Source organism: Cygnus atratus, chromosome 9 (genome assembly GCF_013377495.2).
Source record: "Cygnus atratus isolate AKBS03 ecotype Queensland, Australia chromosome 9, CAtr_DNAZoo_HiC_assembly, whole genome shotgun sequence".
NCBI classification, from domain to species: Eukaryota; Metazoa; Chordata; class Aves; order Anseriformes; family Anatidae; genus Cygnus; species Cygnus atratus.
This window is the reverse complement of record NC_066370.1, coordinates 19,171,555-19,196,614: the sequence shown is the minus strand read 5'-3', so window position 1 is coordinate 19,196,614 and position 25,060 is coordinate 19,171,555. Positions and strand designations below refer to the sequence as shown.

The window sequence follows — 25,060 nt, the reverse complement described above, 5'->3', positions numbered from 1 at the left end:
GCTGCTGCCAGAACGTGGCTGCTCTGTGGGTAAAATAGGGGTTTGTGGGTGCTTGCCAAAGCAGCTGAAGGGTTTTCAGCTAAGTATTTGACAGTAAATAAAGATTCAGAAGGACCTAATCTAATGGCAAACTCACATCATTTTCACTGGAAATGAAAGCTTTGAAAATTAAAAAGTCACAAAATGCCTTATTTTGGATTCGAATGATTTCACACAAGAAGGATGTTTTGTTTTGGAATTCATGCTTTTGTTTTAAAATACAGATTGAAAACAACTTTCAATAAAAATATACATAGAGAGGTTTGAATAATATTTTACTAAATCTGATTTTTTCCATTTTTTCCATATGTACAGTGTGGCAATTCACAGCAATTTTTTCCCAGTTTGGTTAGTAAACAAATAAATCATCTATAAAGCTAGAAAGTTGCTGAATCCTTTTTATTCTGTTTCTTTTTAGTCCAATGATGAACATCTCTGAAGACTGAGTTCTGTATTCCCTTGGTTACATTTTAATTACATTGCAATAAAATTGCAAGGAATCTAATTTTGCCAGACGAAGCCCAGGGACTCAGCGGAAGGTGATGGGGTCTAGCTATTTTATACACTAATTACACTAGCTTGGGCCCCTGGAATGCTGCGCTATTTTTATTCATTCATGAAAAAAAAGCCCTTTCACCTAGATCTGAGTGACTGCTATTTCATTCTCAAAAACAGTCAAAGCTCTCTTCATTTCTCAAAAAACAGCTGCCCTCTTCTGTTTCTAGCAGATATTGCTTCCATTCAAAGTCCTAATGGGTGTGCTGCTGAAATCAAAATAAAATGCCATCACCTCGCTTGCCAAAACAACAAACCAGTATCAATAAAGCACTGGCACCTTTCTAAAAACCTCTGAAAATGGGGGCAATATTAAATAAGAACTTGAAATATGAGTTTAAGGAGGTAATTGTCTGGAGTTTCTAAAAGTACGTCTGCAGTGCCATCAGGAGGTGTGATCACAGCATGTGAAGGCCTGCCTGAGCTGAGCCTCAGCCAGCTCAGGCAGTACGGCTGCCAGGACAGACTGACAACGGTGTGTGGACATGGGGACGAGCATCTTGCACATGTGGCACCAGGGACAACTCCATTGTGACAGCTCCAGGCACCCCGGAGAGCCACCACGAGGGACAACCACCCCCGTGACCACCCCTCCAGCTGCGGCCTAGACTCCAGGTCCTCAGCCTGACTGGAGAGCAATGGGACTTCTGCAGCCAGAAGGCTCAAACACATAAAATGTCATTTTCTAAAGGGCTACAAGACTCAGTAATTTTGCTCCAATCACCTTGATTTTGGTCAAGTAGGAAACCTTGGCTTGTACCTGCAGCGGGTCTGAGGCTGGTTGCTCTCTGCGCAGCACATCGCAGCCCACAGGAAAACTGCTGGGCCAGCAGGCAGGTGGGAAACACAGAGCCTGGGGAGGTGATACGAGTTGTTCTGGAATTGTGAATTACTGTGACCCTTTTCCTCAAATCTGGTCACAGTTCTCTGCTATTTTTGACTTTTCAGTTACTACAGCCATTCCTCCAGGGAGCAAGGATCAAGTGCTGGTTTGAGCACTTCAGGAAGGCGACTTGTGATCTCACAGCGTGCCTGTTCCTTCGCCTCCTTCTCCTCCTGAAATGTGTCAGGAAAACGTTTGAGCTGCCCAGTGAAAACCCGTAGAAGAAGGATCAAGTGCATGATTGCATTTCAATGAATACACAGCACTGCCAGATTTCTCTCTCACATATTACGCCTTGTCCATTATTTATAATCTTATGAAATATCAATGAATCCAGTCACCTCACATCTCCTCTTTTCCCAGATGAATATGCAAGATTCCCTTGAAACGGAGAAATGTCACAACTTCCCCAAGGTCACATTAACGACCAAGTGGTGACTAGAATTGGTTAAAACTGAGCAGTCACTCCCAGTCTTCTGCTCCACCCGATCGGTAACTGACTTTCACAGGCTTTATTAACAGCATGGACGCAGCAATGAGGATCAATGCTGTGGGAAGGAAGACTGAGGGCCGTGTTGTGTTAGCAATTTCAATTCACAGACAAGTCACAACTTTTTTCAATTGCAAAATCCATTATATGTACAGATTTGGTATGCATTTTCCATCTCTGTTATGGAAAGCACATAGTGAACTAATAAAAAATTGCCTTTACAAAGGTTTTGATGAGAGAAGAGAGGTTGGGCTAGGAATGGAGATGGAGATGAGGGGCTGTACTTGCAAATGTGACTTCTGGCTTGGTGCTTAAACATGTTCTGAGGTTTTTTGAGGGCTGGGGCCCAACTACATAGCTAAGCACCAGCCAGGACTGACAACAGCCAGTGGAAATGTTGCCAGACCTTATCGACAGCTGAGCTTGAAGGTGGAGCCGGTGGGTATAACTACTGGTCTTCACTGAAGGCGGCTGTACAGAATAAAATCCTTTCTGAAATGACAGTTATCCCCAACCCAAAGAGCAGGACAATGCCACAGCCTTGACCAGAGGCACACACAGGTCTGCAATGTTTGCCTGCAGTCTCAGAAATAGACTTTCATTCTTCGAGGATGTAAAAGTGAAGCTATTTGGAAAAAGCCTCAGAGCACACAGACGAAGCAGATGAAGAACTAAGACACATTTAGCCCTTCAAAGGTTTAATTTCAGTAAGGTGACAGTTTGCTTTGGTCAGACAACACCTCCATGAAAGCAGAACACTGCAGCCATGAGTTTTCTGGAGTGCTGTAGGTGGCACCAGCTGTATTGGGTTAAAGGCAGCACTTCCAACAAAGATAAGTCATTTCTAATAAACAGAAATTGGAAAAGCCTCCAGCATCAAAACAATACTAAAGCTTGAATCCTTCTGGGAAAGACATGCGGTATTTGTCTGGCAAAATTGCTGCCAGCCATCCAACACTATAATTGTAGAACATTAAGTCTTATCCCAAATGCCAAACATAAGCAATGTTCCTGCGTGATGTGATACAGCTTCATTTCCTTCTGGAAGAAATCTAGATCATCTCCAGGAGTGTCAGCTGAGCACAGGGTGACCCCAGCCAGTCTCCAGGAAGACATTCAGATATTTATAATTTGACTGTGGCACTGCAGCACTGAGATGATGGGTTTCTACATGGAACATGCTTGAGACTGTCAAGCAGCATTACACCCTTGCAGACGCAGGGGACCGTAGTCTAATTTTCATTTAGGCAACTCAGGCACCCCCAGGACTGTGCAGGGAATTGTCCTGCATAGCTCTAGCCACGTTCAAAGGCTATAACTGCTCTCACTGCTTTTGTGCAACCACATGCTAACAACTCTCCTTGGAAGGTTAAATTTTGTAAAGACTAACTCACTAGTTTCTAAGCCTTGTTTTCAGAGGACTTGCAGTCAGATTTATAAAAATGCTACAGTAATTTAAAATGTCTGCTGAGATTTATGAATCACCCAAGCAGATCAAGGAGCCAAATGCCTTTAAACCACTGTCCATGACCTATGCCACCACTCCTGTGTCTAAGGGCTGGAACAATCACCACAGAGAGCTTCAGATTTTCTGTCTCTGTTTCTGTTCCTTTTTCTTCCACTGAATATTACTTATTCCTTTGGGATGTGTACCTTATATTCTCTTTTATGTATTACATCCTATGATCCAGGCTCAAGATATATCTTTGGGTCCTAATATTTTGGTGACACATACTCTAATTTGGAACACCTGTGCTGCATTCAACATGGGAATATTCTGCTGTATGCCAATGACAATAAATATAGGCTGGCATTTTGTAACTTCAAAGCTTTCATGAACCATTTCAGAGAGCTTGGCTGCTCATCCGGTTACCGTGCAGTTTGTTAAATGGGCAGCCTGACAGTCACGGGAATACAGCTTCGCTTTCTCGGAACAGCTCAGGATACCATTTCTTAAGTCAAGACAATGCCTTTGAAGCTAGTGAGAGGAGAAAGCAATGCTGGCTTTGTTACTGTAATCAGAAATGCAAGTTAAAAGTGTGCACGCTACTTGTCAAGACTGTTGCCATATAATTAGCGTATATCTGTACCCAAATTAAGAACAACTCCCTTGGAAGCTTATTATGTTCTAATATATACCCAGCACATATATACATGTAGCTGTGGTCTGATCCATCCCTGAATTTCTTAGCAGCTGCGAGAAGCTGTGTGAAGATCCATGTTAACCTAGATTAACATTGTGTCTTCAGAAATCTGTCTCACATAGCAGACGCTAAGCAATGCACGGAAGGACTCTGGGCTGATATAACTGTCTCTACACTGAGACACCTGTAGAGAGGAGAGATGCTGCTCCAAGTACCCACATCCAGCCTGAACTTCCATGGCTCTCTTCGTACTGTGTCCGCCTGCAACCTCCAGTGCTTCCTTCAAAGCCACAGGTACGTGGCTACACCTTACGTTCCAACAGTTGTTGTCATGTCTTCTGTGCAAGCGCTTGCTGACGTTGGGCTACCACATAGCCCACCCTAAGGACTTAGGCTTAGCCCAGCCCTGCTGCATTTTGCCCTGGGGGCAGACAGCAAAGAGGAAGGCTCAGTCTGTTCAGCCTGTGTGTAACCATCCCCGAGCCTCCTGCAGGCTGCTTGTTGCGCTGCACTGCAGTGTGTCAGCCTCAAGGGAAGGCTCACACAAATGGTTAGCCGTATAGCTTGGATTTTATCAGACATTATTTCAAGAGTATCATTGCAAATATGGCAGCTGAACATCCAGCATGTGTCTTCGGACTGTGGAATTGGCAAAAGACAGACTGGTGCTACTCACTGCTGCCTCCCATTTCTACCTCCTTGGTGCTGTGTGCTGCTGCATTCATCCTGGGGCCACCGCAACCTTGAAACAGCCGTTTTGTTTTTATTTATATTCTCTTGTTGACATTTTTCTTTGTACTTTTCAATAACATTCATTAGAAAGTATTTGTTTCTTCCTTAATAAGAATCTGTGCTTCACAGAAGTAATCAAACTTTGTATCAACCAAAGTCTTTAAGCAAACATTATAAAAGCTGTCCTATTAATTACATTTCTGTGATTGCATGACAACGTAAACCAAAGATAGACTAATTAAAAAAAAGACCATCAGAGAGACAGTCACAGTTGTCACTCATCAGAGGAGGCATGAGAAACACCCAGCTCTCATGCCTGGGTGCCATGATGCCAGCTACCAGACAGACCACCAAGAGGTACAGCAGCCCATATACCTGCCACAGACAACTGCGATATCCTGGAGGTGAATTGCATTGTTCCTGTCTAAATCTGGACCTCCTAATCCAAACATGCTCTGAGTATCACTGGCTGTTACATCAGCAGCAGGTGCTCACCAGCTTTTACAAACAGAAGGCACTTGTCTAAGACTACCCTGTGCTCAGTAGTTTGGCTGGTTCCCAAATCAGCCCAACATGCTGCTGCTGAGTTACTGCAGACAGCAAGAGAGGTAGCTGCAATAGGTAGCTACTGGAAAATGATCTGTTACGGATAGCAGGTAATAAATACCAAGGAGGAAGAGTCCTGAGAGGGTCTGTTTCACTTGTGCACACATACATATGCATGCACGTACGTAGCAGGTCAAAGCAGAGAAGGGTGAATCCCATTGCTGCTGAGACTCAGCCAGCCCTGCCTTGCACTGCAGCTTCCAGGCTTTGCCCAATTACTCCCCATCTACACCAGTTCACATAGAGCAAAAAGGAGCCATTGTCAAAAACGACCTCTCAGCTCCCAAACGCTCTAGTTAGCTGCAATCAGAGATTTTTGTCATCGTGGTATTGTTTTTGCAAGTCCCTTAAGCCTGAAATATTCTTTATAGCCTCCTCAAAATATCAGGTGTTAGCCCATATGTCTTCATCTCTCCTGGTAATGGGAATTCTGCCATTTGACTTTCACAGGTGTTTCATACCTTCATTTCATCTTTTAAAACCCACGGTAATAGACTAATGCAGTGTTTTTCACGCTATTGGTCTCATTGCGTTTAGCAAAGTACATGGTCTGCCTTCTTCAGGTAAATGCTGCATTCGTGCCTAAAATTCCACAGACACATTGAATGCAGCACACGTAGCTTATTGTGCAACTGTGTCCGTTTCTCCTTACAACCCCACACTTCGTTCTTCCATTCACGGTATCTCCTTGTAAAAAAAAAAAAAAAAAAAAAAAAAAAAAAGGGGGGGGGCCTTGGTACTGAAAAACAAGGCTTAGATTAATACCTTTTAACATCTTTATATGTATGGCAAACACCTGCCAAAGGCAGTCTCTAGTCTCAGCTAATATACTGTGGATAATCTTCCTATCTCTCATGTAATTCCACCGACTTTAAATAGATCTGCTCTTGTTTCATACAGGTGGAGAGGTGAAACAAGCCCAGTGGAATAAGGCCAACTGAAAGAGTGTCATTCAGTGAGGGATTAGGCCAACTGAATTCTAGGTGTTACCTATTACAACAGCTCTTTACCATTCCAAAAGACAAGCAGCATTCAATCCAAATGCTTTAGGAGAACTAGCAGTAGGAACAGAAAGAATTTATGTGAAGTGGACATAAATGAACACAGAAGAGCATCCAGAACCTGCTCTTTGCAAACATGCCCACCCTACAATCCTCCTAGAAGCTGTCAGATTTTTTTCACCACTCAGTTAATATTTAGTGGCAGAAGCAATATGGAGAGTTCTCTGTGCCAAGCTTCATTATTTTTAAACCATATGCTAAAGTCCATTTTCTAATGCACTGTAAAGCCATGATATATATAAAAAAAAATGAAAATCAAACAGTTCTTAATCAAACTGTTTTAAAAATCCAGTCATTTTCGTCAGCCTGCGAAGAGGGAGGCTGAATGGAGAAGTGGCAGGGTCAGTACTCCCTGGTATTTAAAGGCCTCAGGTTCAATCCTCCTTTTCAGCTACAGACTTTCTGGATGAATCACTTATTTTTTCCAAACTTCCCTTCCTCAGCTGTAAAATATTGCAAGACAACTAAAACAGATTCCTTAGATACAGGGTAACTGGAGAAGCAGAAGGAGGGTTATTTATGCTTTTAAATTATACAATCAGTCTTAGATTTTCATTTTTGTATTATTTTATTTGCTGCATAATTTCACAAATGCCTATGATTCTGAATTAGCTTGCCCAGGTGTCTTTGCACGCCACTAAGGTTTGACCAAACCAAATTGCCATGGAATTACTACAGAATGCAATTACCATATGTAAGTATTAAAAAGTATCTTGTGATTTAAGGCAGCACTTTAACATCCCATAACGGGGATATGCTGCTCTGTAGACGCTTCTTATTCTCTGGTTCCTAAAATGACTGAAAGTAACAGAGTCCACTTGAACACAAGACAATGAAGGACTGGGGTCAGATTTAACATAAAGCTCTACTTATACGTTTTTTATGACCCTATTTACTATAAATGAGAACGCATAAAAGCTCCTGCATTTAACTGTTATCACAGAAGTGGCCTAAGTGCTCGGGCAGCTCCCAGCCCACGAAATACTAAATCAAGATAATTTCACCATGGTGCCACTATTGGCTGCAGCCACCCAGTCCCATGAATAACAAAGGACACAGGAGTGCAGGTATTTGTCCCTGTTCAGACAGTGGCATCTACACTCAGAGCTGTGCTGCAGCAGCCGTCTGTACCCTGAGGTGCCGCCCTTGAGGCCAACGGCTCACTCTACTCACTGCATGGCTGCAGCTCTGAGCGAAAACAAGGTTTTTCTCTCACCTGAGCTCAACCTAGCAGACCCCATATCTTCTCTGTTTTAAGGCTCCAGTTCAGGATGTTTTTCCTGTTTGGAAAGTCATTTGAGCTGCATAGGCATATGCTCTTCTAGAGCCCTCAAGTAATGAAAGTGGAAAAGAGCATACTGGCAAAAAAATGTGCAAATACAAGTATCAGGCTCAGCTTGTCCCCACATTTTAACAGTTAAGAGTTGCAAGTCCATGGTTCAGCCTGGGGCTGTTCCAGAGCTTGTGATGTCTACTCTAGGGGAAAGTACAGCATGAAAAAGATCCTTCCCATACCTACTAGTTCGCGTCTCAACCCTCCTGAAACCAACGCAGCTCAGGGGGAGACCTCAGCCCTCAGCTGGCTTTCAGTAACAGTTGAAAGTACCCTGACCCCCCTGCAGAGTAACAGCTCCTGCACAAGGCCGTACTCCTTTATCAGTGTATTAAAACATATTACTCACGTAGCTCCATCTCAATGCTAGGCTGAAATCAATTCAGTCATGCATAGTCCAGCCATATCACAAGCAGCAGCAAAACCAAACACTAAGGCTGTACAACGATAAGAGCAAGATGATTTATTATATATTGAACAAAAAAAATCAGTTTCATCAACTATTCCCTCAGGGGGATCAGTACAACATAAACAAAAGAAGGACAAATGTAGAAAACCAACCTGACAAGGCAGCTCTAGATGAAACACATTCAAAGCACTTGCAAATGATGTTGCTGGACAGATGCAGAAGGAAATTAAATCAAGTCATTCCTCCTCTGCAAAATACAGACTGAAAACCGATTTTATTAAAAAAAAAATAAAAATAAAAATCCACAGTCCTGCCTGTATCTGCAGATACTTTAGATAAAAAGATAAAGATTTTAATCGTGATACTTTTTTAAAGGAGAGATTCCCCAAACTACTGTTTGACCACATTTATTTGCAAGTGGATTTTATCTTCACTTCCAACTTCATGAAAACAGTAAAGAAACTGGCCCAGCTCAAAACAGGAGCTTAGCCACTAACTTCAAAGAAACCAGGTCCATTCTTTTTCTTTGTCTGTTAATCCTTTAGAAACCCTGACATTTGGTTTTCCATAATTGGCAGCAGATGTCCTTCTCATCCAGAGCATCCTTGTATGCATGGTTGTAAAATTAAAAAAAAAAAAAAAAAGCACATGAGAAAACATCAGCAGTATGAAATTCCTGAAGGGTTTCATGGCTTGCTCCTAGTTGGCTAAAGTCAACGTACTTCAAACTATTTTAGATGGAGCAGGACCAAATCCTTACAGAACAAGATACACATTCCTCAAAAAAAAAAAGCATAACCTTAAGAGTTTTGTAACCCAAACACAGAAGTAAAAGACACAGTTTTTAGCAATGTATTTTCCCTGGCCCCAGCCAACATAATATATTTAGCTAGGGTATTTCATTTACTCCAGACTTGGGCAAGATTTCCATTGGTTACAGCAAGAGCATTATTTAAGTAATGTAGCAAAAGGACTTCATGCATTAGTAAGCCAAAATATGAACCCGTGCCATGGCGATTGCTTTCCCTTCGAATGCCCTATAATGAGCACCTAGAAAAGGAAAAAAGACAAGAAGCCTTATAGAAAAAAATGTGTTTTGTTACACTGATGACCATTGTAAGCAACTCCACAGAAGTCTTCAGGGTTCTTTTTGATGTATACCAAAAAAAGCAAAAAGTCAAAAATAGAGCAACGTTAGGCAAGATTCTAACACGTTTTCCCATTAGTGCAGAATGCGAAATGACAGCTAATGCAGCTTGCTTAATACAAACAAAATAGTATCATTTTCATACTTCTCACAAATACATGGATTCCACAGTTTACTTCCTTGCCTTAAAAGAAATGCTTAAATGTAGTACAAACTTCACGTGTCTCTAAAAATATCATCCCAAGTTACCAAAGGAATCACTGGAGGGGGAAAAAAAACAAAGAAAAAAAAACCCTTCAAATGGACATTTAAGAAAGAGCTGCATGGAAATTCCAAATTTGTTTGCCATGAAAAGGAACAAAGAAAATCTGTAGGTTGTGTTGGTTTTTGTTTGTTTTTTTTTTTTTAGGGGGGCAAGGTTTTTGCATCAAGGGAAAGAAAAAAATACATAACATGGGAGGGAAAACATTTTCACAAATACAATAAATATCATTTCTGATCCAAAAGCAAAGTGCGATGTAGAGTTTTCTATTCAAACAAAAACAACCTACATAATAATGCCTTAAATATCAACACGTCAATTAGTGGTCAGCGCAGTAAAATAAATATGAACACATTGATTTATATTTTGTTTCTAGCAGCAAAGGTCATTAACCTACTGGCCAACGTGACAGTTTCACAGAAGTCCTATTTCTTGAGTTTGGTACTTTGACTAACTTGAGAAAAAGATTGACTGAGTCTGGAAAACGGTACTACAGCTGTATGCTATTCTCCCCGTCCCACCTATGACTAATAGGATTTTGCCAGGACATGTTTTCAATATGCCTCCTGACTGCTGATTTGGAGAACAGCTCTCACGAAAAAATAAAATCAGGATCCACCCTGCTTCTCATGCTGAAAAGTATGAGTTTGGATTGGCTCGAACCCTACAGATATTAGAGGGGTGAGGTGTTTTCTCTTTGTAGTCAACAATTTTCTGTGCTGGAGGGAGAGTGGGAAGAACACAAACCATTAAGCAGTGCTGGAAAGGGAGAGGCAAGCTTTGGTCACTCGCAGAGAAGGGCCACAACAGAGGGCTGGGGCAAAGCAATTAATCCTCAGCTGCTTTCCTCCCGCTTAGCAAACCCATCCTTCTCCTGCCGCTGGGATCCCACTACCTGCTTTGCGCCTGCTACACAACCCGCCGCTTTGAAATTCTCAGGATGACGACACTCACTGCTTGTTTTCCTGTGAAAAACCAAACCAGCTAGGTGTCTCTGTTCAGGGGAGACTCGAGCCATTCCTCAAAACCAGACTCACTTGCAGGGGAGCAGCCCGCAAGCTCAGCCATCCGTGTCCCACGCGCTGCCTCCTGAATGTGGGAAAATACTGTGCTTTAATTTACAGCAAGAGGGACGTTTAACCACAATGCAGGGACCATGCTGGTCAAACACACTTGTGGTATGGCTCACCCAGCTCCTTCTGTCCCTTCGCAGTGGTGTCAGACTAGGAAAAAAAAGACAGAACACAAAGAGAAAACCAGCCCTTTGACTGCAAAGGATGGGGGGTAAAGGCTGACGGGAGACTTTTGCAAGGGGAATGGTCTTCAAGGTTGCAAAGAAGGTGAGCCAGGGGCAGGACAGCACTGTAGAAACAGACTTAGAGGCTGTGAAAACTGCCCTGTGAGTGCTTTTCAACCTGGACACCTGTTCTCCTTCCTACCTTCTAATGTGCTCCAGTGCACAAAGCCCACAAAATTGGGCTTTGCACAATGGAGGGGAGGGAATCCCATTCAAAATGGTGTCCATTGCCCTGCCCGTATTCATGTAGCAAGAATCAGCCTGGAACGATGCAGAGGGTTGCTTTTTTTTTCTTTTTGCAAGAGCTCACCCTACCTGGATTTAGGAAGGCTGGGTTAAGGTTGCATGGACAGCTCACGCTCAGGTAGGTAGAGAGAACGATACACAGTTTCCGGGGAGCAGCCTTCTCTTTTGAGCAGCCAAGTGAGACAAGCCTTTTTGAAGTGGACTAGAAAGATTATTAAAAACTATCCGGATTTTTCGTTTGTTGAGTCATTTTTCTTTTTTTAAGGCAAGCAGAAAATCCTTCTGGAATGCAAGAAGCAGGATCAGAATGGCAAAAACAGGTTGGGGGTGGAGAAGGGGAAGAATGGGCAGGGTTACCTTCAACATCATGCACTAGGTACAATTTATCCCTGGTAAAATGCTACTGAAACCAATGGAGCTGCATCTAATTCAATCCGCCTAAAGAGGAGCGAGAGTCAAGGCATGATGCTTCCTCTACTCCCTCCCTGCACCTGCCACTGAAGTCGATGAAGCTATACCAGCGTACAGCTATAGCAGCACAGTGGGAATCAGGTCCAGGAGAGGTTAGCTACACGCTGCACTTGCCACTGGAGCCAATGCTATAGAAAAACTGTGAACTGGATTCCAGTCACAGCTTCACATCTACCTAAATGAGTAGAAAAATGTCAGCCCTACTTCTGTTCTTTATCCCCTTTCCACTTCCACTGAGGAACACCAAAACAGACACACACCCTTTGTTGACATTTAAAAAGTTGATTAACAAGTTTCATGAATACTTCTGCATGGCCAAAAAGCTCTTATTCAAACAATCATTACCCCTGACATTTACATCCTACCTAACTTTGGATTTTTATGGTCCCTAAAACAGTGAAGTTCACATCAAGGAATGGAATCAAAACCCAGTTTGAGATGGGAACAGAAAGCGGGGAAAAAGTTTATCCAATATTGGTAGCCCCAGTTCAAAGGAACATTTTACCTCTCTTCTTTAACGCCCAGTGGGCTTTGTCGAGGGAATGGCATGGAAGTGGGACACACTGACATCTGCTTCCCGGGGTCCTGGCAGCCCTGCTCTCCCAAGGAATAGAGCTGTGCACCAAACACTAACACTCACTCTCTTCTACATCACTATGCAAAGAAATTACAGCCGACAGCTCCTTGCAACCTACCCCTAACCCTACCCTGGCTAACGTGGAATCAGAGCACAGCACATCTCACCTGAGCAGGTTTGCTTTTCGATTCACTGCATTAAGTCACTGAAACCCCCACAGGCTCTCTTCAGGGAGATGAGCTACACCCACGGTGGATTAAGGTACCCAGCCAACAATGCCAAAAATCCATTTTCATTGTTAACTGTTTGGTAGAAGAACATTTCTGGATGTGGCTTACCAGCTGGCATCTACTGTCAGATCTTCAGAATGAAATCTGCATCACAGAGAAATGGGTAAGAGGCAAGACCCTCCAAGATGGAGAGGTGTGCGTAGCCTTTTTACAGGCATGTGGAAAGAACTTACTGCAGGCTGTAATGAGGGCCACAAGCAGCAATTTGTGGACAAGTACACCCCTAACTCAGACATTCACAGGCCCCATTCCTACCCCTCTTTTACAAGCTGCCCAGAGATTCACTCTGCTATAGGGAGACATTCGGTAGCACTGCTCTGCGGCACACAAAGAGGGGAGCAGGCTTTGCACATGGTTCACCTGCGTGGTGGAACCACAGAAGTTCCCAGCACTTCTTGGTCTTTGCATGTTCATGCAGAAGGCCGGGGAGCAGACAAAGTCCCCCCAGCCACTCAACACAACGAAGAGCCTTAGATAACTAGCAAACAAACATCAAAAACACTTCATGTCCTGCACAGCGTCATCCTGCCAACTATGACAGAAAAAAAATCTAACCATACCATTAAGTTTGCAGGTGTTACATGTATAGCTCGAGAGCATGCTCCTATCAAATGGAGCACAAAGCAGGGCATGTGGCAAACAGCAGGCGAGAGACAAGCTGCTCTATTTGCAAACTACTACCGAGGGCGGCGCGTCATTGTACATAGCCTAGGTTCTCCATTTCATTTCTGTACCGCTGTTCGGACACCTTGCTTTTATGCTGTTTGCTTTCTAAGTGCTGCCTGAACTCCATCTCCTCGCTGGCCCCGGCGTTGCACATGGAGCAGTAGAACTGGCCGCTGGGGGTGACACACATGGCCAAATCCCGAGGAATCCTCTGCCGTGAGCGGGGATTGAAGTAGGGACCTGAGGAAACAACCGAAAAGCTTATTTATCTACAAAAAGAAAAGCTTGACACCGCTCACTGACAACTTCCAAGTCTGACAAATATTTAAAAAGCAGCCAAAGATCAGCTTCTTTAACTGATAAGAGTGAATTCATTTTTCCATGACTTCTCCACTGAGATCCAGACTTACAGGGAGCATTGCACACAGGGCAGCAGTACTCACAGGTATTTTCCAAAGCGGGAGAGTGGACCTAGCGCCCCAGTTTTATGAAGAATCAATAGAGTCTTAGAATATTAGGAGTCCAACTATTTAAGTAATGAGCCAATTATTTTTCATAAACCATCCAATTCCTGAATAGAGCAGTCTTTTGATTAGAATAACCTGCCTATCTCAGTTTAAAATTATCACAAAATGATTTTTAATAGAATTTTAAGAGACATACCTTTTTCCAAATGACAGTGGTTAGAATGACAGGATTAAACCAAGCTTCACCAGGAAGCAGGGTTTCAGCTAACATGCTCGTAACATAACTTAAAATGAAAAAGAGAAAGAGATGCTGGGCTGGACACTATAAAACATGCTTTAAATTATAGTAAAGAGGCAAAGTTAGTATCTAACACCTGAGGATGGGCTCTTGGAGGGAGGCTAACGTGCTCTCTCGTTCAGGACAGAGGAGTGCACCTACAGGTTGATGTGCTACAGGAGGAGTCAAAGCACCTGGCCACTGGCCAAGGAAATAAAGCAGGAAAATTGTCTCCACTCAGAGCAGCCTTACAGACGGGCAGATGGTAAATTAAGTTACAAACAGAGAAACCAAACTAACAAGCAGGCTGACGGAACAAAGTAACTTTAGCAGCTGGGAAGATAGATGCAGACATGAAGGATCAGAGCTAGAACCAGCTCCTTTCACAACCTGTCTCCGCTAGAAAAGAGCTCAGAAACAGAAGAAAAACTGCTTAGTATTAGCATTATAATTCCAACTATAGACTTAAACAGATGTAAGCTCCCGATTACCTGTGTTGTTTTGAACTGTATACATATTTCTTCTGTGCTGCATCATCTTATATTCATTCCCTTCTTTCCTTGTCCTCCGTTTGCCTAGTTCCGATGCATCCCTGAAGATTAAACAGATATGAACAGCTGCAATTCAGAGTTTTCTGAGTAAAACGACTGCCAGAGACACTGCCACATGCTTTCAGCCTGAGCGTGAAGTTGAACAATACCTACGAGAATGAATTATTCTGTGCTTCTGCAAGACGTAGCCGTTTGGCATGATTTTTCCCTTGGTAGTGAGCCTGTGCCACAGCCGGAGAACTAAACGAGGCATCACAAAGCTTGCAGTAATCATTCTCTGTGGCCAAGATCACTCGGCCACCTGGTTTACTGGATCCCATCTAGCAGCAAAGGGAGAGACAGCATGTGAAACACAGGAAGGTTAAATCTCTGAAAGCCTTGAATCACAGGGACTGAGACCAGTAGCGTGTTTGTCAGAGCGCTGGAATTAGACCGTATGGATTAGGACATTCTCGGTGCTCCCCAAACTGTTCTTACAAGGAGAACTTAGTTTTCTCTGCCTCATCCTTCCAGAGAACCCGAAAATTCCCTGAGATATACGCAATTAATAGTGACTTTCATACCGAGGAAGGCTCACACTCACAGAAATGTAACAGTGCTCCTCTCTCCTGTTTCTAGCGTACCCCATCTCTCCACAGTTCCCCAACCACACTAGGAGACACAGGCAATAGCAGAGTTGTCAGACCTCTGAACCTTACCCTTCAGGTATGAGGACACCTGGACCATGATTTCCGAAGAAGGACCCGGCCGTTTGATTGGTACCCTGCCTTTCCAGTCAGCCAGGCACGCTGACTGGGGCAGCAACCAGCTCTCCTCAGTGTTTGAGTGTCATCTAGACAAAAGCGCTCTGCAAACAGCACAGCGGCAGTGATTCACACGGCCCTGTCACTGCAGCACTTGCCAAGTCCAGTCTCTTTTGAAACTGCAAGCTTACAGACACACACACACACAATTCTGACTCATGAGTTACAACATGAATCCTCGTACAGCCCCAAAGTGGCCTTCTTATTGCCATGGACCATTCTCTCCAGTGCAAGAAGCATCAGACACCCTAGCGGGTGCATCACCTGCATCCCACTACCTAGGACAGGACCCAAAGCCCTCTCGAGACCTTGATTCAGTTCCCTGAGCCGCAAAGTCATTTTACACGGGACTGAGTCTCCCTCTGGCGGCTCCAACAGCACATGTAGCAACCTGCCACTTACTGCAAATGCTTTTTGCTTTTGTACAGACAACAGAGACAAATGTTTTTGGAGGTGACAGGCACAGCTTTGATCCCTGCAGCCCAGCTGTGGTTCCCTGCACATTCACGTGCAAGAGACAGGTTAGCTGCTACACCCCACAGCAATCAGAAGTGGTGAACTGTACAAGCAAAAGTAAAAAATCATCTCTTTTGCTTCTAATGTGCCTGAGATCGAATGAATCTGGATCACAGAGAGACCCATCCATCCACTCACCCTACACAGAGGAATAACCACTGCAAAAGGAGCAACAAAAGAGGAATTAGACAACAGCCCTGGGCAATGGGTGCAGGAGCACCTAAGCACTTTTTCCATGTTTGCTTCACTCACGCAATGGAGGAATGATTGTGCAGGGTGGATGCCACACCCTCATGTCCAAGTGCTGCTCTGAAAATGCTGTTTTACACCTGCTTTTAAACAACTTTAATCAGCAGCACATCAAACTTCCATAGTCAGTATCCGCTTCTTCAGAGGAAAGCAAACGGCTCACAACAAGCCACATCCACCTTCCTGTGCCATCAAGAGGAAAATTCTTTCCAAACTCTTGCATTAATTCTCCAGGTGTGAGATCTGGTTATCCTTATTGGGGGTTAGGTCAGAAGCAAGCAGCATGATCTCAGTCACCTTCCCATGCCTTACCTGAGCTGGAAGGGAGACAACCTGAGGCGGGGCAGTCTCAACTGCATTACTCATCCTGGCAGGTGCCGGACAGCTATTGGCAGCATAGTAATTTCGGAGTTTCTTACTATGGTTTTTACCCTGGAAAGAGAACTAGAATTAAACACTGTCCCAATAATAGAATCTTACACTGAAAGCAAGCAGAGCCAGAGACAGAAAGGAAAAAGCGGCCATGAAGATGGCACCTCAGGTAAATGAGCTGTCACTTGGAAAACAGCAGCTCTGATTTTAGGAGATGCTGGCATCCTTCCCTTTTCTCCAAAATGTTCATCAGCTAGCATTTTAGGCCTAATTTTCAACCCATCTTCTGAAACCCGTAAGGTTACAATTAGTTCATCAATCTGTTTCCATTTCATCTAAAACAGTATTTTGTATTTTAGACATAAAGCGTTAACTGCTTTACATAGTTTTCTTCATAAGCCTGAACACATGCAAACATACACCTTTCTTTTCATGAGATTTCAAGCATGATTTCAAACACGGGACTGAATTTCTAAAAAAAACTTCTGCCTCATATTTCATTTTTTCTTGGAAAATATGTGTTGTAGTTCTTTTCGGTGTTTCAAAAATTTGAGAGAGGTATATGAGAGTATGTATATGTCTTACTATATATCCAAAATACATATGTATAAACACAGTTTACAACTTTTTAACTGTAACTTTTGTCCCCTCATGACAGAAATACTGCAGAAATCAGATGTTAAATTGTAACACTAATTCAACCTAACCCTTCAATGTTGGGACAGCACTTTTTCAGGGCCAACAGCAAACCTGAGGTCTGGGCCTGGTGTCCTAAGGATATGGACAGCCACTCTCTTGTGCTTGCTGGTGAAGAAAGTTACTGTCTCCACATCTCACACCAATACACTAGGCAGACAGGCTACCAGTAGAATGGAGTGATGTAAGACCACAATGTATTCAATGTCAGCAAAGAAACATATGCAAACAGTCCCTAACCTATTTCAAACAAACCAACCAGACCAGCTTAAGAAAATTTTATTTGTTCTAAGCTGACCCAGCTGGTGCTGTCCAAAGCAGATGAGAGTTTAAATAAATAGCCCTTCCAGCAGACCAGTGGTGCACACAGCCTCGGGAAAGAGGCAGTGATGAGCACATGGCAGCAGCCTCCTTTCCTAAAGACACAGCTAGATCCAGCAGAAAACATCTATCCAGGCCTTACAAAATCATGCTTGTGGAAACAGAAGTTCAATTTTATTGGTAGGGTGCAGAGGTGGAAAAGAGGTCACATAAAACAAAGGAAAAGGACGTGTCTGCCTTTCCAGCCAGGCCATCTTGTAGTACTTCTCTGTCCCTGTGGGCAAAGACTTTGAAGGCGGTCCCGTGATGGCACCTTAAACGAAAGCTCTAGCTGTAGCAGAGGTAGCTTCAGATGAGCTAACTCAAACGAAGCTGCTAGTGTGCAGCCACCTCAAAACAGCGCTCGAAACCCACTGGAGCAGCTGAATTAGTCCTCAGGCATTAACCCATGCTGAGCTCTGTGCTACCACAGCTGCGCTACGGCTACACTCAAGCTGTGCTGCCCGCTGCTCTGCTTACCTGGTAATGAGCCTGGGCTTGTTGTGCTGAATTCAGGGTGACATTGCAAAGCTTACAGCACAGAGGCTTACATAGTTCCTCCAGCATAGGGTCCTGCTCCACCACCTTTGCAAGCTCTTCGTCTTGTGTGTGGTGAAGGGAAGGCCCCAGTCCAAGAGGTTTGGGTGGGGACAGCGGTGACGTGGCTCTGGGCCTTGTAGCCACTGACATAGGAAGAGATGGAGGCTTCTCAGGATGAGGAAGAAGTCCTGCTTGCTGTAAAAGAATCATTGGCCAGGAAGACTGTGGGCATGCTACGTCTGAAGGATGAGGAGTCCTCTTCAGATCTAGACCAGAGAAACACAACTGCTGAAACACATCATACTAACAGGAACAGCGACAACCCAGGGGACACCTTCCGTAACTTCTCTGCCTCTCCTTTATGCCTTTTCACAATGCCAAGGTAGCTTCTCTGCCTCTCCTTTATGCCTTTTCACAATGCCAAGCAGGTATAAAGGCAACTTGTAGCACTCACAGGAACAGCAGCATCCCAGATAACCAGAGAAAGATTAAGAAATTATGAATACAAAAAGAGGACCGAAGCCTGAAGTATAGCTTTTAGTACCCTGTGGCACGTTCCTGGAGGTGTGAAGATTCCTAAGAGCTCACAGTACCTGACCCAGAGCCAAACCCTGCCCCAGCATGCCCACCCAACTACTCCGTGACTGCTAGAAGATGCGACCTCCAACACGCACAGCACATAAAGCTGCAGTATCAGAGGGATACAACTGCTAACAGAGGGATACAACTGTCAGCCACGTCCTTTTCTGACAGCCTAAGGAGAAGCTTACGCTCTAAGGCCTAAACAAATACTGCGATTTATGACCACTACTTGATGACTTAAAAAGAAAAAGAACACAAATATTTCAAAGAAGATTTGTTTTACATAGACAGATATAGAAAACATCTACACACAGAATACACCCCCCAAATACTCACAAAGACCTTCCTGAAGAAAAATATTCTAAAGTTAACTTTTCTCATGTAACTCAACCAAAAGCAGAGGAGTACTAAGTGACTCGAGAACACCTTGCTGTACCCAGCCATCCCCCAACAGTTCTCTTCCCAGCTCTTCCATGGTCTTGTTGAATGACCTTGAGCTATTCCTCTGCATTTCCTTTACTAACTATAACCTATGCAACATTTAAAGCTGTATCTTCTTCTGCAAGAATAGAGAGCTTATCCCATATTAACCTTTATTCAATTATTTCTCAGTTAATTCAAGTTCTTAGAACTAGCCCTACATTTCCAACAAGGGGTTCTCTCAGGCTTATTTAATTAAAGTTTATAAATCACATCTAAAGCCCGGGATGAACATTCCCAGAATAATGCGGAGCAGCGATACTATAAATCAAGGCACAGCTACTTCTGTTAATGTCTTATTAGCTTCTTATCATAACAAATCCTGTTCACTGTTACACTGGGGTAGAGAGAAGCATTATCTTGGGTCTCCACAGATCACTTCCAGCTAAGACTGCATTGGTAGCAACCATGTTTACGCTGTGGGCTTTGTTTGTTTGTTTAAGCAAATAGTGAGCCACATCTACATTTTAAAATTAAGAGGCTTCTGTAAAATTACGGGAAAGGTGGATGAAATGCCACCTAGGAACTTTGATCCTGAGTCACTTTTGAGAACAGAATTTGACTTCAAGGGCATTTAGGAACCTGGAGAAGCAGATAGCATTTATCTAGGATAATTTCTGGGATTTTCAATCTGCTAAAATTAGCAGGAGATAAATACCTTGCTACATTCAAGCTCTGGAAAATCCTAGTTGATGACTGCATTTTTAGATACTCTATTACCTTTGAAAGTCTGGCTCCAGAGAGGTCTATATACTATTAGAGAAAAAAAATAATTGGACTAAAGCACTCAAGTGACAAAAGCATTTCTGAAATCTTTACCTCTAAAACCAGATTTTTAAATAATACAAGATTGGATAAAGTTCCATTATTATTAGCAACTAAAGGTAAGAAAAAGGAAAAACATAGAAGAAGAAAAGAAAGAGCACACATTATCTTGGGAACAACTTTTAAAGTTAGTAATATAGCCACGAGAAGTTTCTATGTTTTTAAATAGCCCTCCGTTGTCAAGACACTGAAATTCCAGAAGAGCATGAACCTAACATGAACCAAAAGGTGACCATAAAAACAAAATCAAAAAGAAGTTTATGAAAACTGATTGAAACATGATAAAATGAAATCCATCATGAAGAAGAGGAAATACAGGAACAGCGTGGTGTAAATCATTCATCAGCAGTGTAAATTCTGTACTGTCACCTAACTTCTCTCCAACTTTCAGCATAGGTTTTCCTGGCTAAACAGAACTATGGAAAAAGATTTTGCTATCTTTAGTTTGCTCAACTAGTACTCTGTCTAATCAATTTCAGTGGGGCTATTGATGGAATTAGTTCATATTGTAGATGGTTAAATGGATCATACCACAGGTCTATCAAGGCATCTTACATCAGCTATGCAAGCAGCTAAGCAACACCATCAGAGTTCTGCTTCAATACCATAGTGGGCCTCTTCCTTAAAAAGGGAGTAAATTATAGCTAAATACTTCAGAGAAGAACATAAAGTGATCTATAGTAAATGGCGATTGGAATCCATCCACTTAATTATGCATGAGTGCCTGCTGCATCTTCCATACGTATCTGGCATGGATTTGTCAGGCACAAGATAGGACACTGCTACAGGATATGCATCCACAGGGGAAAAGATATAACGTAATACTCTTAGAGAAATCTTTATTTATAAGGCCATTTATTGTTTCTCAAAGTAAACAGTAGTATGAAGATAAAAATAAGGCTGCATGGGCAATTTTAGAATTAGAACTTCTTGACTTTGCATATGCAACTCTGATGTTCTTCTCATGGCGATCTTCCATCATTGAAACTGCTCAAATTACGTTCACTTCTTTTGTCTGGATATTATTTAAAGGAAAAAAAAAAAAAGCATTCAAATTCTACATATTTACATGTCCCTTTTACACGTCACTGCTGGTCACTGCAGACACCTGTGCAAAAGTTAACAGGAACACTTTGACTCCTCCTTTCCATTCACATGAAAAGCTGCAAAATTTTTACCCTTACAAAAGAGCAAACGATCAATGAACCTCCCTTCTGAAAGACTTGTGCACATACCGCTGCAGCCCCAGGCAGGGTAAGGACCTGCAGCTCTCCAGGCTGAGTGGGGGAGGCATTCTGCCTCACCACAGCATCTCTTACATCACCATGCCATGCCTCCTCCTACATGTTGCACGGGCTAGGACATAATTCCACCCTGTGCCAGTTGTCCGCAGGTGGGTGCAAAGGACAGGTACGCTCCTCTCCTGCTCCTTCAGGTTGGGGCAGCCCAAAGATGGCACCGAAGGAGGAGACTCAGCCTCCTTGCCCTGAGTGCCACAGGATGGTAGCAGCTAGGTGCTGCTGGTGGAACAGCTAACGGGGAGCATGTCCCCAGCTGTCTGGGGGACAACACAAGTCTGGGGAAGGAATCGATGTGGTCTTAATTCTGAGCAGGCACATACACTATACGACCTTCCTTAGCCATAGATGTAACTCACAATGAGATATCCACACGAAGAGCAGTGTTCTCACTGGAATTAGTTTTAGAAAACTAGTTAGAAATTAAGAAAAATTGTTAGTTTGTTTTTTTCAAGACAGGAAACACTATCTCATAACACTGCCATCACTTAATCTCTTTGCCAGAAAGTTTACCTTTGGCCACCTGCAGAATTTACCCTGAAAGACATGGTCATTTTACAGATTCATGGAATATCCTGAGCTGGAAGGGACCCACAAGGGTCATCAACTCCAACTCCTGGCTGCACGCAGGGCCACCCAAATATCGGAGCATGTGTCTGAGAACGCTCCTTGAACTCCAGCGGGCTCGGTGCCATGAGCACAGCCTGAGGGAGCTTTACAGTGTTGCAGGGATTGAATACAGTGCATTAAAGCAAATGCACACCATACACAGCTCTATGTTAATGCACGGGGCCTGCTGACCCTCTGCTGATGATGATATGTACTGGGGCCCCAGAGACAGTGGGCATTGCCATGTCCTAGCCCAGCAGGGTCTCTGAAGCCACGGTGCCACTGCTGGCATCCTAGCAGGTACCTCTGCAAAGTTGCGTGCCTTGCGGTCTCAGTGGCAGATCCTAAGCAAAAAAAAAAAAAAATGCCCGGTATCCAGCACCCCGACACAACCGCGAGCTGGGCTCTAACGCACGGCATGGATACACAGCCAGCAAACACCCCATAAAACGAGCACAAAAGGAACGCAAGAACAAGCACCGAGCCCCAGAAACACCCGAACCACACCAAACCCTGCACTGAACCCCCCCCACGCCCCCTGTACGGGGCCGGGGCCCGGCGCGTCCCGCCCGCCCCCGTTGCCCCGGCACCTACCGCAGCCGGGGCCCGGCGCCCCCGGCCGCCAGCACCGCTCCACCCGCACCCGCTGCCGCCCGCCGAGGCCGCCGGAGGCCGGGGCGCCGGGCACGGCCGGGCCCAGCTGCAGGAAGTGACCGCAGCGAGCCGGGGCGGGGACTGCGCATGGGCTGCGGCAGCGGCACCGCTTGGCACGGCTCGGCACGGCACGGATCGGCTTCGCCCGGCACGGCCCAGCTTGGCTCGCCCCCCCCCCCCCCCGTGCAAGGCCTCAGCTCCCGCAGCCCTTCGTTGTCCTCCTCCCGGGGCTGGCATGGGCAGGAGCCGCCCGTGCAGCCAGCAGCCCCGAACCCCTCGTACTTTTGTTTTTTTTTGTTGTTGTTTTTTTTTTTTTCCCCCTTTTTTCACCCCAGCTCGTTTTGAAGCCGCCCGGTAGAACCGCGAGGTCTTGAGCGTTTTTTTTGGTGCTGGTGGATCAAACGTGGCCAAAACTGTTGGAAAGTTGCCCCCGAGGTGTAGCAGCTCAGGCATACCCTGAACTGGGGCCCCCACAACGTTACCTCGTCTGTTTTGGTCACTGCGCCTTCCGTCAGCAGCCAAAATCGCAGTTGAGCCTGCGTTTGTACATATAAACACCTGGGGGTTACTGGTGCCAGCGGTTGCCGAAGAGCGTTACGATTCCCTTCGAGCCGCCGAGGAGCGGCACAGGCTGCACACAGGCAGTCCGGCTGCCATTTTGGGGTACATTCAGCTTTTGTTGGTTTTCTCCCGTTTCTGCCCAACAGGAGACGACAGGGAAGAGCTGAGAAGTCAGACCTGCAGCCAAGGCTCCCGGCAGCCATCTCCCAGCCCCCTGGGGGACTCCACAGCTGGCCACACCACTTGTCACTGATGTGCTCAGTGCGTTGGGACCTGGCCCAGAGCTCCCCAGAACTCCCATACGCCACCTTTCCCGCTGCGGGGACACGTGTCAGCCCCAAAGGGCACGATTCCTCGGGACACCCCGCTGATCCATCCCGCGGCCCTCACTCACTGTGTGGCGTTGGCTCTGGCCGAGCAGCCCAGCGCTGGGTTTGGACCCCGAGAAAACCAAACACGATTTAAGCGTTACCACCTTTAATTCCTATTTCCCAACCAAGGGTACTCGCTCGGCACGCTTACCCCTTTCTAACAGAACCGCCCTGACTCCAGCAGCTCACACAGCCTCTTTTACATCAACGTTTTATTTTTTATTTTTACAAATTTAAACACTTTTCAGAGAAAACTTTAAGCATTCCTGACGCTGCAGCCCGGGGGCCCGCTCGGGGTGGGCCGAGCCCCGCTCCCCACTGCCGGCCGGGGGCCTCCCCCCCTCAGCGCCCCTACGGGCCGACTTCGCCTCTCCGTGACGTCACGCGGCATGGCGTGACATCACTCTGCGTGACGTCACGCCGATTGACGCCACACCGCTCCCCCTCCCTCCCCTCCTCGGCAGCGCAAGCGCCCTACGGCCGCCCCCCTCCGCCTCGCTCCCCTTGCGGGCCGCGGTTCCCTTCCGGCGGGCGGCGCCTTCCCCGTCCGGGGTCAGGCCCCGCCGCCTTCCTGTTATTGCCCGGGCGGGAGGCGCGGGGCTGCCGCCGCCGGGGGCCGTGGGGGCGCTGCCCGGCCCGGCCCGGCCCTGCCCGGCTCGGAAGCGGCCGTGAGGTGAGCGAGGGGCAGCGCGGGGCCGGGCCGCGGCCTCCCCCCTGAGGGCTGCTCCCGGCCCGTCGCGGCCCGGTGAGGGGTGGGGGGGTCCCCTCGGTGCCCGCCCGCTGCCGCCCCCCGGGGATGGCGCCCGGGCTGGGGGCTCCTCAGGGCTGGGTCTCTCCCCGGGGATGCGGTGCGGGCCGTGTGCCCGCGGGGCTGCTCCTCGCCGGGGCTGGGGGCTTGTCGCCGGTGGTCGTGTGCGTGGGGCTGGGGGTACCGGTGCTCGGAGCTGGTTGGTTCGCCCGTGGGGGCTTTGGTGCTGTTTCTCGAGGTATCAGAGCTGTGATTTCTGGTGCTGCTCTGTAAGGTCTTTCCCTCTGCCGGTTGTTTTTCTTGAGGGCTTTAAGAATGCGGCTGAGCAGGGATTCCTTTATAAGCACGGCGTAGTCGGGATAAGTGTGAGTGAAGTGCAGGTTTCAGGCGGTAAACCTTTGCTTCAGTTGATCCTCCAGGGAGCCTGAAAGGAGTGGCAAACTGATTTCTGACTGGATTTCATAGCACTTCCAGAGAGGAAACCCGATTCTCAACTCTGTTACCTACTTGTACCCTTACATCCCAGCTTAGAGCTTTAGCAAATTTTCACGTTCATCATGTGGCAAAAGTTGACTTTGCCATCGCTGTCAGCATCATTCTTAACACACACACACACACACACACATACATACATACACACGTTATTTTGTAGAGATGTTCTTGGAGCACTTGCTTCAGCTGTTTCTAAGCTACAATTCCGTAGTGCCTTGTAATAATCAAAGTCCACCTCTTGTTGTGCATAAACAACGTGAGTTCCCAGGGATATTCCAGCGCTCAGGGTGATGGGGTTTAATGGTTTGTCTAGTGTGGGGGTCTCAGTACATAATCAGTTCTGAAATAAAGCCCCATGCAAACATAAAATTTAACAATAAATAATGTTATTCTCCAACAAT

At 45.5% G+C, this 25,060-nt stretch overlaps 2 protein-coding genes across 2 annotated transcripts in view; one reads left to right on the top strand and one right to left on the bottom strand.

The window, feature by feature from the left end:
- Positions 1 to 8,285: 8,285 nt before the first annotated feature.
- ZMAT3 (zinc finger matrin-type 3) lies at positions 8,286 to 22,566 on the bottom strand. The gene is made up of 6 exons (XM_035557344.2): positions 22,428 to 22,566; positions 17,980 to 18,305; positions 16,384 to 16,503; positions 14,657 to 14,823; positions 14,444 to 14,544; positions 8,286 to 13,448 (listed from the first exon to the last, which is right to left on the bottom strand). The coding sequence occupies exons 2-6, from the start codon at positions 18,247 to 18,249 to the stop codon at positions 13,237 to 13,239; spliced, it is 870 nt and encodes a 289-aa protein (XP_035413237.1). The 5' UTR covers positions 18,250 to 18,305; positions 22,428 to 22,566; the 3' UTR covers positions 8,286 to 13,236.
- A 1,420-nt stretch (positions 22,567 to 23,986) lies between these two features.
- PIK3CA (phosphatidylinositol-4,5-bisphosphate 3-kinase catalytic subunit alpha) overlaps positions 23,987 to 25,060 on the top strand; it is a 43,536-nt gene continuing 42,462 nt past the window's right edge. The window contains exon 1 of the mRNA XM_035557251.2: positions 23,987 to 24,092. The gene's annotated coding sequence lies outside the window, so the exon portion shown is untranslated. The remainder of the gene's footprint in view (positions 24,093 to 25,060) is intronic.